This window comes from Thamnophis elegans, chromosome 7 (assembly GCF_009769535.1).
Source record: "Thamnophis elegans isolate rThaEle1 chromosome 7, rThaEle1.pri, whole genome shotgun sequence".
NCBI classification, from domain to species: Eukaryota; Metazoa; Chordata; class Lepidosauria; order Squamata; family Colubridae; genus Thamnophis; species Thamnophis elegans.
Window position 1 is genome coordinate 53,279,531 of NC_045547.1, and position 14,533 is coordinate 53,294,063.

The following is a 14,533-nucleotide window of genomic DNA, read 5'->3' on the forward strand; positions in this document are numbered from 1 at the left end:
CTTTTAAACTAATATTTAACAAAATGGGTTGTCAGTAGTGTCCAGGTAAATTGATAAAAGTCTACATCAGGCTTTCTACAGATGTGCATTTTGTACTATAGCCAACTTTGAAAGGTAAATAGCTCTGGTGACAGTGATGTTTGCCCTGAACATGCACTAAAACTTTTTCTATTCCATTTTTTTAAAGTGACGCAAATCTGACAAAGGGAGGTGTTGAGTTAACTTCTTTGTTGATTGGCTTATCTAATATACTCCCATCTCCCTTTAAATCACAGTGCAACTGTGGAAGGTTTTAAATAGGGAATATCTGAAAGATAGGCGCCATTTAGAAAAGAGAGAGAGAGAGAAAGAAAGGAAGGAAAAGAAGGAAGGAAGGAAGGAAGGAAGGTAATTATTCAGTATTTCAATTAAGGGTTCAAAACCTATTATGTATTTTTAATTAATATTTCAAAATTTGAAAAATAATCAGTAAATGTTTAGGTTTACTATTATTATTTCATTGCCAAATAAGGTTCAGCAGCAGGATTTGATTTTTCTTGGAATTCATTGTAAATTTGATTTGAATTTGGTAAGTCAATTTATCTGACTTTCTCTACAAGGGATATTTATCATGCAGTATTACATTAATAAATGAATAATAAATTATATATATCATCATGCTAATTTTGAAAATATATTGCTTCATAATTATGTTTTGAAATTTTATGTGTACTACGATTGGCAAATTAATGCCAGGTTTAACTTCTTCTAAAATGTAATTAAATAGGATTTATTCCAATTTATTAAAATTGTGTTTTCTTTAAGAAATTTGCCTAGATTTCTAAAGTGGTATTCTTTCCATTCACTGTATGCATATGAACAAAAATGTATTATATGCCTTCAATTATGTCTGCACCCTATGGGATTTAGTACAAATTTAGTACATTCAAGAGGGCACACATTTTTTTACAACTTGCAAATGTAGATGCTATTATATTTGTGTCTGTAGAAAATTCATTTTTCACTAAATATAACCCACTTCTTTGAGGTTTCTGAAGATACTGTTGTAGATTCATAGCTTGAGAGTTCATATAACTAGAATTTCAGCCAGACATTAAGGAGCTTTCTTCATTCTTTGAGAGCACATCAGTGTAGATCACTGTAGATTTCTCCCCATAAGCAAAACTCTTCTTATATTGTATCAATATTGAAATATGATGTCTCTGTGCCAGCCTATTGCCCTTCAGCTATGTCAGTCTATGTTACTCCGTTACTCTTCAGAGCCAGAATGCATAGCTATGAGTCTATGAGTGATTTTGGCAAGTAAATGTACTTGGAGATTGCCAGACTGAGAGAACTCCATAACACTAGTTGTTATAAGCGTATAATACATATTTACATCACTTGCATTCTTGTTTTTTTGCAATAATACTACCAATGGCAAAAAAAAATCCTGTGCAGATGTAGATAATATACAGATGTATTTGAAGTAAGGGTTGCATATTCCATCAGGATAAGCAATATCAAGAGTATTATTTCACATATTGTGCATTCTGAGTTGATTTACTAGAAATCGCAGTGTACATGTTCTACAAAGAAGCCCCAATTAATTTCAGTAAGGTTGACTTTTAGATAAATAGGCCATGATGATAATTTAATCTCTTAAAATGCTCCCTGGAAGAAAAACTGTTGAGTTGAGTAAGATTAAGTGGAGATTGAAGAAATACACGATTCCATCTGAATTCATATCATTAATTAAGTTCAACCAGTTCATCGGGTACCTTCTATGGATTTTGACTCTTCCATAGTCAAGAGAATGGTTGTTTGGATCATTTCACCTGTGAGAAGCAGATGATAAATATACAACCCTAAAAGAAAGGCTTACAGAGTCTAATTTAAATTCACATTTAAAATAAAGCATTTGATTGTACAAAGATTAAAGCAAGTTAACATCTTTGATGTGTGCTTGCTTTCAGCTGCCATAGTAATGGGGAGGGGTGAAGATTGGCATTTGGGTGGGGAAGTGTGCTTGAGGAGATGGCCTGCCTATGTAAATGAAAAGGGAGGATTGCTCTCATCATCTACTGCATAGCTGAATGGACTTGTTTATACCCAGTCAAGGTCAACTGTCCCAACATACCAGGTGGGTGAAAACATCTGAAGATGCGCCCCACATGACACCATATAGGTTGGGATTGGACATTCAGCCTAGGTCCTTGGGGGGAGCAATTTGGGGATACTTTCAATATGTAACTTTTGCGCCTTTTGCTTCAGATCTTGCTGTCAGCTTTGAAAGCCATATTAACACCGGGTTATTTGAGTTGAGGTTTTCAGGAACACTGACATTTGCTTTTCTTTTGTTGCTATCATTTCAAACTCAGTAAAACTCTTCTCTACAAATATGGAGTTGGGGATTTCCTTTCTTGGGTTTTGAATGAAGGCACACCTGACTGAAGGATTTTTTTTTTTAAACGGTGGCCACCTGGTCTTCTTTTGTTGCGCTGCATGCCAGCCCTGGAAAGCAGGTTAATGAGGTAATGGTGGTTGCTTCAGGAGTTTGCAGGAAGCTCTCCAGGCTAAAAATGGACTGCAGAGGGGGAGAGCAGCCTCCCAGCTGATCAGTACGGCTTCCAATCATGGCCCTGCAGCTTCCCCACCCTGAATGGTAACCCCCAGTGGGCGGGGACTTCCTCCCCTTCCTCTTTTGGGGAGATTTTTAAACAAAGGGCTGGGAACTTCAAGCAAGCCATGCACTGCAGCCTCGCCCACCCCTCCAGCAGATCTGGACTATGCAGCAGTTCAGCTTTTCCAACTGGTTGCGACCTTACCTTCCTCCCATTGCTGGTGGCAGAGGGGAAGGCAAGCCAGCCAGGGCTGAGCCATCACCGCTGGGCTCACCACCAGCCAGCATCGTGTCCCCTGCCCAGATTCTCCACAGCTGCTGGGGCTCACCTGCTGGGGGACACGGGGGTCAACCAGGGAGCACGAGACTATGTCGCCTGCATTGCCCCTCTGCCAGCTACCCCTCCCTCACTGGGCTGAATACTTTGGCCGAGTGTGCATCACCACTGTGAGAATGGTGTGAGACCCATTGGCTGGAAGGTAAGGCTGATGGCTGGGAAGGAAGATCCACTCTGGTGAGGCTGTCTTTCAGACCTTGCTCTGGTCTGCTGCCTGCTCGACCTCAGGTCCTGCATCCAGTCCTGCCCAGAATCCAGGCAGGGAGCGGGATGTAGGCTGGTGGGGACCCGAGTGGTGATAGCTGAGGCCTGGTTCACCTTCCTCTCTGCCACCAGTAATGGGAGGAAGATAAGATTGTAGAACGAAGAGGAGTCAGTCATGGGGAAGAAGCAGAGAGAGTGAGTCAGGGGCCTCTGAAGGAGGGGAAATGGGGCAGGAACGTGTGCATCCTCTAACCTGAGGTGAAAGGGAAGCTAGTGGCAGAGGCCCCGGAGGCAATGAAGCATGATGGGGCTATGTACCATGTGGAAGGGAGTAGGAAGGGAGGTAAGAAGGCCTGGCCATTGGGAGTGCCAGGAAGGCTACGGGGAAGGCAGGGAAACCTGGCTGGGCCGCTGGCAATGTGGAAGGGAATAGGGAAGGCAGGCATGGATGGTGGGGGGCAGCTAGCTAGGCTGTGACTCGCAGGCTTACTTACCCAAGCAGGTGATCAGGGCTGCTCAGTTGGGCCACAGGTATCGCATGGGAAGGCAGGCAAGCAGCAGAGACTGTGTGGTCAATGTAAGCGAGGAGCCACACAGTGTGCTATGCTGGGGAGGCACAATGAGGAGTGACTGGGCAGGGCAAGTGGGGCGAGCAGACAGGTGGGGCGAGCGGTGGATGGGGCGAGTGGGTGGGTGGGTAGGATGAGCAGCAAGCAGGTGGCCAGGGAGAGGCCAGCCAGAAGTGGCATTTGCTGGTTCTCTGAACTAATCAAAATTTCCACTAATGGTTCACCCAAAACAGTCCAAACCAGCTGAATACCACCTCTGGGGGAGGGGGTGAGTCAGCACATCACATTCTTTCTTACTGAACACTCCCACTATGTCTTGGTTTTCTTTGGGGATTAACTGGGCTACTGGTGTTTCCTCTGAAGCAGCTTTGAGGAGCTCGTTTCATTCAGTTTCCTCCTGGTGCTGGACAGCTCTTCCCTTCTGGCTGCCTTGAGGAGGGACAGGGCCGCTTCCTAGCCTCATTTTTCTCTCTCCCGCTTCCCATCAGATCATTGGGCCCCACTTGTCTAGCCAGGACAGTCCCAGTCCTCTGTCATCTTCAGGATGATTAGAAATTGGATGATCTCCCAATGTTGGCCCATCTCTAGCTGCTCTGTTTCAGTGAGATGCATTGCGGGGGACCCACCTATCAGTGATCCATCGACCTGCTTGAAACTCATGCCTTGGGGCAGTCTCCTCACTCTGATCCCTAGTTTCAGCAAGTTTGGGCTCCCAAGCCCTCTGCACATTGTGCACATTTTCAGCCTCCCCGACCCCCAGAAGCACTCTGCATGTAGAGCACTGCAGAGTGCTTCTGGGGGCTTGGGAGAGCAAAAGCACGACATGCTGAGGGCTTGGGATCCCAAAAATGGGACGTGCTGAGCCCTGCAGAGTGCTTCTGGGGGCCAGGGATGGCAAAAATGCGACATGGAGGATTCAGGAGGCCAAAAGAGTCAGCTAAATTTTCATCCACTTTTAGGGGAGGAAGGTGCATCTTATACGATATATCTTTTATATCATCTTTATTTATGTATTTTATTTATTTGTTAAATTTATATTCTGCTCTTCTTACTGCAAGGGAGTTCTTCATTAAATGTGTAACATTTATCATATTTGTTTCAAATTTATTCTTTAGCATATCAATATTGCTATCATACTGATAAAATATTCCTTCAAACAATAATTTCATTTCAGTTTTATACCAAATAATTTCTCTGCTTTTATTTTTATTTCAACTGATTCCATTGGAGACTCCTTGTTTAGTCCTATGTAGCCATTTTTAAAACAGATTTTATGTCTGTGACAATCACTGCTCTTCTCTTTATTCAATTTTTATTCTATTGAGAGATGAATATAAGTTTTCATATAGGATGTGTACTTTTTATTCCTATAGTCATTTGATTTTCTTTCATGGATGTAGACAAAAAAGATCCATCTTAGATTTAGAACTTTTAGTCTTCCTTCAGTCCTTCACTAATTTGCAGAGTCTTGTATCATCAAAGGTCAAATTAATAATACTTTTGGATGCTTATACAATCTTTCTGTCAGGCCTGCAAGCCATCTTTTCTTTTGGACCTCAGGCCTGCCACACTTTCTATTATTCTACTATGCATTTTTCTATTGTGGGGAAATGGGAGGGGGGATTATATGAAGTTGGGTGATATGTAGCCATAACAAAATTCTTTCTAGAAAGCCAAGGTCATCCTCTCTGCACCTGGCCGGAACTGGACAGGTGGAAGCTGCCAGCATGGCAGTGGAAGATTGGACCATGTGATGGACTTGTAGGTGCTGTGATGGACTTTCAACTGGGTGGGAAAACCTGGAAGCTTTCAGATTCAGGTTTTCCCAGATGTGCCAACATGGCTCTCTTAATAAATTGGAACTTTGAGGAATCCTTTGCCTCGGACTCTGATTTACTTTTGGATTCTATTTGGAACCCTGACACTTTCAATATAGGTGCACATTTATGCATATGATTTATTATGTTTAAACTCATCAAACTTTCATTACATTCATTATTGGATCTCTAAATAACTAAATCATTTTTTCCGTATTCTGTTCCCACACATTTATTCATAGCACTTACTAAAATAATGTTTCCCTTTGATTTTTTAATAATACAGAGAGAGAATTGGAATATTAGCAAGGATTCTTCCTGAAGTTTAATAGGAATTCAAATATAAATTTTGGAGAAAGGTGGATTGTAAAATAAAGGATGTGAATTAATGTTGTTTGTGGCATCTCTTAAACTCCCCTTGATCTTGTATTTTATTTTCACAAGATTTGTGTTATGGGTAATAATACTACTCAATGATGTATTTAAACGTCATAAATACAATTGTCAATTTTTAATTCAAATGGCCTTGGATCAGTGGTGGGATTCAAATAATTTAACAACTGGTTTTCTGCCCTAATGACCAGTTGGGTGGGTGTGGCTCGGTGGTCATGTGACTGTGTGGGCATGGCCAACTCAGTGTAATAAGGGTTAACCAGAGAGGCAGTTTCTGTAAGCAGGGCAATAAAGATGAGGCTAGAAACAACACCAGAATGTTTCCTTCCTGCCTTCCTTACAGGATTAGCCCTGTAAAGTGGAAAAAAACAAAATAAGATTTCTTCCAACAACGAGTTCTCTGAACTGCTTAGAAAGTTAACAACTGGTTCTTCCAAATAGGTATGAACTGGCTGAATCCCACCACTGGCTTGGATCCAGATTAGACATATGTAGATTTTACATCTCAGTTTGAGAAGAAACTGTGGATAACATTTTAATTCATACACTTTTTTCTATATTAAAATATTATTACATCCCTTTCCATTTTTCTGATTTGAGGTTGGCATTTTTTTTATTCTGTTATATTCCAAGAATCAACATCCTGTGGATACAGAACCTTTAAACCAAAAGCTGAGTTCTGTTGACACTGAAGTTGCCTCAGGGTGTGTGTGTTTGTGTTACTGGAAATCGCTGACTGCTCAGATGGATCGGCTGGAATTGCAGAAAGTCAACACAGAATTTGATGAGGAGAGCAACAGCGGAGACAGCACTGAAGACAATGATGCAGATATGGTTGATCCAGAGAAGGCTACTATTAGCAGGTAGGAAGCAATGTAGTTACAGAAAGTACAAAACATGTTAGAAAAGTAATTTAATTAACTGGAGGAAGTCAGATGATTAAATAATTGATATTGCTGAAAATGAAAATGCCTATTTCTGCTTTTCCTATAAAAGGCAGCACCTGTATTTCTGGAAAGGGATTTTCTACACTATATATAAAAAGAAATCTGAAAATTTGCCTGCACAGTTTAACACTTATCCTTAGTTAAGTGTTGTTTAATTTATTATTAATGTTTTCTCTGAAGATTCTCATTATTACTGTCAAACTGATGACACATATAAGTTAATATTTGAAGTCACAGGAACCAGTGCTCATTTTCAAATGATTGTCCTGGAAACCTGTTTAATGATTTCAACAGTACATTTGATTTTAAACTATTAAGCGTTCTACTGCTGGAACTGGGTCATACAGGTAGTCCTTGACTTAGAACTATTAATTTAGCAACCGTTTAAAGTTAATCTGCATTGAAAAAAGGGACTTATGACCAATCCTCACACTTATGACTATTGCAGCATCCTCCTCTTGGTCAGGTCATCAAAATTTGGGCATTTGGCAACTGGCATATATTTAGAATGGCTCAGCATCCCAAAGTCATGTAATCACCATTTTCAACCTTCCCAGCCAACTTCCAAAAAGCAGTCAATGGGTAAAGCAGGTCAGGCACAAAGGATCAGGATTATACATCAAGTTGCTGCACAGAAGATTTAATCAAGCTTTCACACAAAAATCTGGTCAATTAATGGTCAACACTAAATTGGCAATAAATAAGGGTCAAAGGAATTTAAGGAGAACTGGACTTGGATCATTGGTGGCAATCTAAAGACTATAAGCTGCTAACACATTTAACTCCACCTCCATACCTCTATTTGCTCTTCTCCTATAAACGCAGATCTGCATAATCGCTGTGAGATTCACTTAACAACTGTGGCAAAAAGGTTATAAAATCAGGCAAGATTTACTTAACAACAACCTTGTTTAGCAATAAAAAATTGTTCCCAATTGTGATCATAGGTTGAGACCTACATGTATTGCCTCCCTTTCCCAACAGCTGATCTGTTTCCTTTTACAATTTATATTGTCCTCTTTACTAAGTCTTAAGACTTAACAGCCTCAGTAGTCAAAATGATTTATCTGGCACTAAGAAAATTACATCTCTGCTTGCGGTTTATTTTATTTCTGTCATGTTATTTAAAGTTGGTTAGAACAATGTAAAGTTATTTCATTTTATTTTATTTTCATTATAAAGACTTATGCTTTGTTTGCTTTTTTTCACCTTTCAGCCACTTTGTTGGTGAAGATGCAGAAAGCCAGAAGTTTCTAGCTAACGGCTCCCTAGGTAAAAAGAAAATGGAAAGTTATTCAGATGAATATGTAAGTTTATTGGCAACAGTTATGTTGTAGGCCTGTCTCTGGAGAAGTGGTAGAATTAATACATCTTCCTTGTTTTATTTTCCCTTAACAGCATCCAGGAAATATTTCATTTGGTATTTCAGCATTTAATTTAAGCAATGCCATCATGGGCAGTGGTATCTTAGGGTTATCCTACGCCATGGCCAACACTGGAATTGTCCTTTTTATGTAAGTAGTAAGCTATGCTTTTTTTTTAAATGGTGAGGAAAATTATGAGTATGATTTGGTGCCATAAGGTTCTTTAATTAATACATTCTATTACTAATCATAGGATAAAAGATTTACCCTTTTTGTCTATGATGATTCTCAGTCATCCAGGTCATAGTTGCCCCAAAGGTGCTTTTTCAAGAGGCAACTGGACTTTCTGGTTTTTCTTTGAAGACATTTTGCTTCTCATCCAAGAAGCTGAAGAAGCTTCTAGGATGAGAAGCAAAACGTCTTCAAAGAAAAACCAGAAAGTCCAGTTGCCTCTTGAAAAAGCATATTTTGGACTCACCCCTTATGCAGTCTTTGGGGCAAATCCAAACAATACCTTATATACTTAACAATCTATATCTGTTGATAAATGATAGCTCTCTCTGTTTTTCTCAAATGGAAAAAAGGGAGGCAAAAGAAAGTGATTTAGAACAGAAATTGATATCCTATTAATTAGAGAGCTTGCACGACTGCAGGAGATTTTGCTTGAACTGTATAACCCTCAATCTGAAACTATAACATGTAGGTATAGATTTCTGTCCAATATCCTACTATGCCAAATGTTCTAGCAATGCTGACAGTTGTGACATACAGCTGACCTACACTATCTATAATGTGTATCCTTTGACAACAGCAGATGTTTCTAAGCAAATTTTAACAATAGCTAGCTCTATCAAAGCAGGAGACAACTTTTAAAGCTGTTCCATTCAGCAAATGATTACAATTCTTTCAATCTAGAATCATGATGTTTAATTTGGAAATGATTGAAATAATTGGATTTGATGATTGGTCTACCAACAAATATACTCTCAGTACTCTCAGTACTCTCAGTACTCTCAGTACTCTCAGTATTTAAGACTAAAAAATTGATGAAACAAATGTTCAAATAGTGAAGTTTTTAAAAATAGAGGATGAAAAACAGCTGAAAATAAAGGCTGAAGTTAGCTGGCCAACATGCGCATGTGTGCTGGAGCTGACAGGGCAATGCCTTGCGTGCCCTAACAAATGGCTCCGTTGGCCATTATGGTTCTAAGGCATTGATTCATGTCTTCATCATATATCACTCTTTATTAAATAGCAAATGTGTTTTATATGAGCCTAAATTCGAAGTAAATACTGTATGAGTGGCTATAATGTCAAGTGAAGAGAAGGGCCAAACCTCTGTTTTAAAGTATATATAATTCTATACGACACACAGTAAGAAGGCAAATACTTTTACTACAGAGTGCGCTTTTAGGAATACTTATGAACCTCATTGTGACTTTATCATTGCTTCCCTCAAATTTTCTTTCATTTCTTTTTTATATATAAATAAATGTTATTAATTTTCTATTGTTTTCATTTGTTAGTGCTCAATAAACATCATATTGTCTGGATATTTAATTTGCTTAACAATACAGATTACATTCTTAATCTCCACCCCTTTTTTCCAACCACTGGTAAAATAAATTCCACGTTTGATAATATTCTATGTTTTCTTTCTGTTTAATTTTCAATGTAAGTCTATACATTTCTGCACAATCTAGTATCTCCCTAATTATCTCTTCATCTTGCGGTATTTCTTCATTTTTTTTTCTTTCTTCATTTTTGAAGCTACAATAGCACCCCTAAATTAAAGTATAGAGAACTGGAAAGCCTTTATTCATAATTGTTTTTTCATTTATATTTCCATATGTCTTTCAGAATCTTACTCTTCAGTGTAGCACTAATGTCACTCTATTCAGTACATCTACTACTGAAGACAGCCAAAGAAGGAGGTATGATTTACTTAATGTGGGGAGGGGGGCAATATTTTAAGTAAACATATTCCAACTCTTAGAATATCAGGCTCCCCAATATGACATTCAATAATCACAACTATTTTTACTACACATTATCATCAGTGCTATCATTCTACCAAGAAGATCCTCAAAATGACTATGTAGTGTTGTTAGCTTCAGAGATTGACAATGAGCATTTACTAGAAACTTTTTAAATGTATCATGGCAGTGATTCTCAACCTGTTCTTCCCCTTAAATGCCTTTTGTGCCACAGACCCTCAAGACTTAACTCAAGATTTAAGTCATAACATTTCTTCAAGCCTTCATGGACCTCCTATGATGACAGTTTCCAAGACCATAGCTTGAGAACCACTATATCTTGGGAATCAGATGCAGCCAAAAGAATGTTCAGTTTTGTGTCGTTTCATTTCAAAATGGGACTGCATCCTTAGGATACTTTACCCAAAGTCTTCCTAAATCCTAAATCAGAGCCAGCATTGAATGGTAGCACAGTAAGATTTTAGTTATGTTTTACCCTTTCCTAATTTTAGTAGAAAAAATTTAAGTATGTACCTATTTTAAATTAACCAGTGAGCTGTTATAAAGATTCAAATCAAAACCAATGGATCAAATATTTTGTATTTCCTGTTGATCCTAGGCTCACTAATATATGAAAAACTAGGTGAAAAGGCATTCGGATGGCCTGGAAAAATTGGTGCTTTTGTTTCTCTCACAATGCAGAACATTGGAGGTAAGTTGGAAATGATAGTTGAGAAGGATTAAAATAAGAATGTTTTGTCTAATGATAAAAATTGGAAACAGTTGTCTACCGTTGATATCATCATAATCTTGAATTAGATTGAATAAAAATAAATTTCTTAATTGTATTGCCAAATATGGTATACAAGTAATATATATATATATTTCATTTCATTTCATTTATTTCCTTTATTAAATTTCTATGCAGCCCAATCCCGGAGGACTCCGGGCGGCTTACAGAAATGAAAAAAAATTAAAAAGAATTATTAAAAACAATTGGACACAACAAGGTTAAAAAGGGAACACAATACCCACCCAATCAGGAGGGGGCTGGACCTCAATCAAGGGGTCAACAGCCCCAAGTCTGCCAGAAAAGCCAGGTTTTAATGGCTTTGCGAAAGGCCATGAGAGTGGGTAGGGCCCGGATCTCAGGGGGCAGCTCATTCCACAGGGCCAGAGCGGCAACAGAGAAGGCCCTACTCCTAGGCGTCGCCAGTTGGCATTGTCCCGCTGACGGCACCCGGAGAAGGTCCATCCTGTGCGATCTTATTGGTCTGAGGGAGGTATGTGGCAGAAGACGGTCTCGCAGATACCCGGGTCCTAGGCCATGTAGGGCTTTAAAGGTGATGACCAGCACCTTGAATCGCCTTGAATCGTGCTCGGAGACCAATGGGCAGCCAGTGCAGCTCGCGGAGGATAGGTGTAATATGGGTGTACCTTGGCACACCTAGAATCGCTCGCGTGGCTGCATTATGGACTAATTGCAGTCTCCGAACACTTTTCAGGGGCAGCCCGAAGTAGACCGCATTACAGTAATCCAGTCTTGAGATGACGAGGGCATGAGTGACTGTCTGAAGTGCCTCCCAGTCCAAATAGGGCCACAATTGGTGCACCAGGCGAACCTGGGCAAAGGCCCCCCTGGTCACAGCCGACAGGTGGTGTTCCAAGGTCAGCTGCGAGTCCAGGAGGACCCCCAAATTGCAAACCCTCTCTGAGGGGGGGAATTTTTCTCCCCCCAGGGTTAAGGACGGACTGGATGGACTGTCCTTAGGGGGCAACATCCACAGCCATTCGGTCTTGTCAGGATTGAGTGCAAGTTTGTTCACTCCCATCCAGACCCTAACAGCTTCCAGGCACTGGCACATCACTTCCACCGCTTCACTGAGTTGGCACGGGGCGGACAGATACAACTGAGAATCGTCCGCATACTGGTGGTATTTAATCCCATGCCGGCGGATGATCTCGCCCAGTGGCTTCATGTACATGTTAAATAGGAGGGGGGACAGGACTGACCCCTGTGGCACCCCATAATTGAGGGGCCTAGGAGTCGACCTCTGTCCTCTGACCAACACTGACTGCAACCTGTCGGAGAGGTAAGAGGAGAACCACTGTAAGACGGTGCCTCCCACTCCCACCTCTTCCAGCCGTCGCAGAACGATTCCATGGTCGATGGTATCGAAGGCCGCTGAGAGGTCAAGGAGCACAGAGGCCCGCCAGAGATCATCGGTCAGTGGGACCAAAGCGGTTTCAGTGGAGTAGCCAGGCCTGAAACCAGACTGAAAATCTGCTTCATCCAAGGTCCATTGGAGTTGGAGGGCCACCAGCTTCTCAACAACCTTCCCTAAGAAAGGGAGGTTGGAGACTGGGCGATAGTTTTTAAAAATAGCTGGGTCCAGAGAGGGCTTCTTGAGGAGGGGTCTCACCATCGCCTCCTTAAGAGGCCATGGAAAGGATCCCTCCATCAAGGAGGCATTCGTAATTCTCTGGAGCCAGCCTCGTGTTACCTCCCTGCTGGTCGAGACCAGCCAGGAGGGGCACGGATCCAGTAAACAGGTGGAGGCACTCATCGCTCCCATGGGCTTGTCCACTTCATCAGGGGTGACAAGCTGGAACTCATTCCAGAAAGTCTGAGCAAGACCCTCCCTCGGTATCTCGGCTGGTTCTATCTAAATGGAGTCCAGGTCTGTCCGAATCTGAGCGATTTTGTCCGACAGAAACTGAACAAACTCCTCAGTTTGACCTGGCAAGGCATCCCCCGTTCCCCCCCCCCCCATTCAGGAGCGGGTTATCCTAAACAGGGCGGCTGGGCGAGATTCCGCAGACACAATAAGAGCAGAAAAATGCGCACATTTTGCCGCCCGTATCGCCACAAGATAAGTCCTAATAAAGGCTCTTAGCAGTGTTCAGTCGGATTCGGAGTTACTAGCCCTCCAGCGTCGCTCTAGGCGTCTTTTTTGGCGCTTCATCTCCCGGAGTTCCTCAGTAAACCAAGGAGCCCTCCTGGATCCACTGCCGGGGAGAGGCCGCAAAGGCACAATCCGATTCAGGGCCCCAGTCGCCACTATGTTCCAAGCGGCGACCAGGGACTCTGCTCCTTCTGAAAACTCAACGGGTCCATCAGGTGTCTGGGGCAGAACCACTTAATCAGTTCCACCTCCCTGCGGTGGGGGAGTAGCTTCCAAAAATCAAGCTTCAACAGGAAGTGATCCGACCATGACAAGGGCGAGATGTCTATTTCCCTTAACTTGAGATCACGTCTCCACTGCCCCGAGAGAAACACTAGGTCAAGCGTGTGTCCCACTCTATGAGTCGGACTCTGGATTACTTTGGTCAAGTCCATGGCTGTCATGGAAGCCATGAACTCCTGGGCCCCATCAGAGCGTTCGCCTAAGGATGGCAGATTAAAATCCCCCAGTACTAACAGTCTGGGGAAATCAATCGCCAACCAGGCTACTGACTCCAGGAGCGCAGGCAGGGCTGTTGTGACGCAGCTAGGAGGTAGGTACGCCAACAACAAGCCCACTTGAACCCCTAGGTCCAACTTCACAAGAAGGGACTCACACCCAACAATCTCCGGAGCAGGGCTCCTGTAAGGTGTTAAAGATTCCCGGATAATGATTGCCACTCCCCCACCCCTTGACTGGTGTCATGGTTGATGGAGCACCTGAAACCCTTCTGGGCACATTTCAGAGAGGGGGACTCCTCCCTCATGGCCCAGCCAGGTCTCAGTAATGCATGCCAGGTCTGCCCCCTCGTCAAGTATTAAGTCCCGGATGAGGGGAGCTTTCTGGATCACAGACCTGGCATTTAGCAACAGCAACCTGAGACCAGGGCCCTGGCTTCTCCTGCCACCTGGTCCTTGAGTTGAGCTTACAGGGCTGGAACGAGGGATCGCTGTGACGTAGCGAGCCCTCCTTCCCCGGTAATGGCTAGCCCTGTAGCCCCCATCGTATCTGCCTCTCCCGCACATGACTGGAATGCTCTGGCCCGCCCCCATCCCAGAAGGCCCTTTCCCCCCTCCCACAGCTCCCGCTCCACCCGGCAGGACACATCTATCACTCATTCTAGGATGAGGGGTAGGCCTGCGTCCCCCTACCACTTCTGCTTGTGCACTCAGTGGGGGAGGCACCAGGCCACGCCCTCAATCCTCTTAGATGCACTCTCAATCACTCTCTCATATATATAATTTGAATAGCAGCTGAAAACTAATATTAGAATAACACTTGAGATGGAACAATGGAAAAATGACATTTAGAAATGTAAAAAGAATGCATAATTTACATTGTCCAAGTAGCATTTTTCTAACTGAAAATACTGTTTTGTA

The 14,533-nt window shown here is 42.2% G+C and overlaps 1 protein-coding gene across 1 annotated transcript in view; it reads left to right on the forward strand.

The window, feature by feature from the left end:
• Nucleotides 1-307: 307 nt before the first annotated feature.
• SLC38A4 (solute carrier family 38 member 4) overlaps nucleotides 308-14,533 on the forward strand; it is a 28,825-nt gene continuing 14,599 nt past the window's right edge. Inside the window, exons 1-6 of the mRNA XM_032222190.1 lie at nucleotides 308-387; nucleotides 6,556-6,785; nucleotides 8,086-8,176; nucleotides 8,268-8,383; nucleotides 10,094-10,167; nucleotides 10,829-10,921. Of these exons, the coding sequence (XP_032078081.1) occupies nucleotides 6,667-6,785; nucleotides 8,086-8,176; nucleotides 8,268-8,383; nucleotides 10,094-10,167; nucleotides 10,829-10,921 (493 nt within the window). The 5' untranslated portion in view covers nucleotides 308-387; nucleotides 6,556-6,666. The remainder of the gene's footprint in view (nucleotides 388-6,555; nucleotides 6,786-8,085; nucleotides 8,177-8,267; nucleotides 8,384-10,093; nucleotides 10,168-10,828; nucleotides 10,922-14,533) is intronic.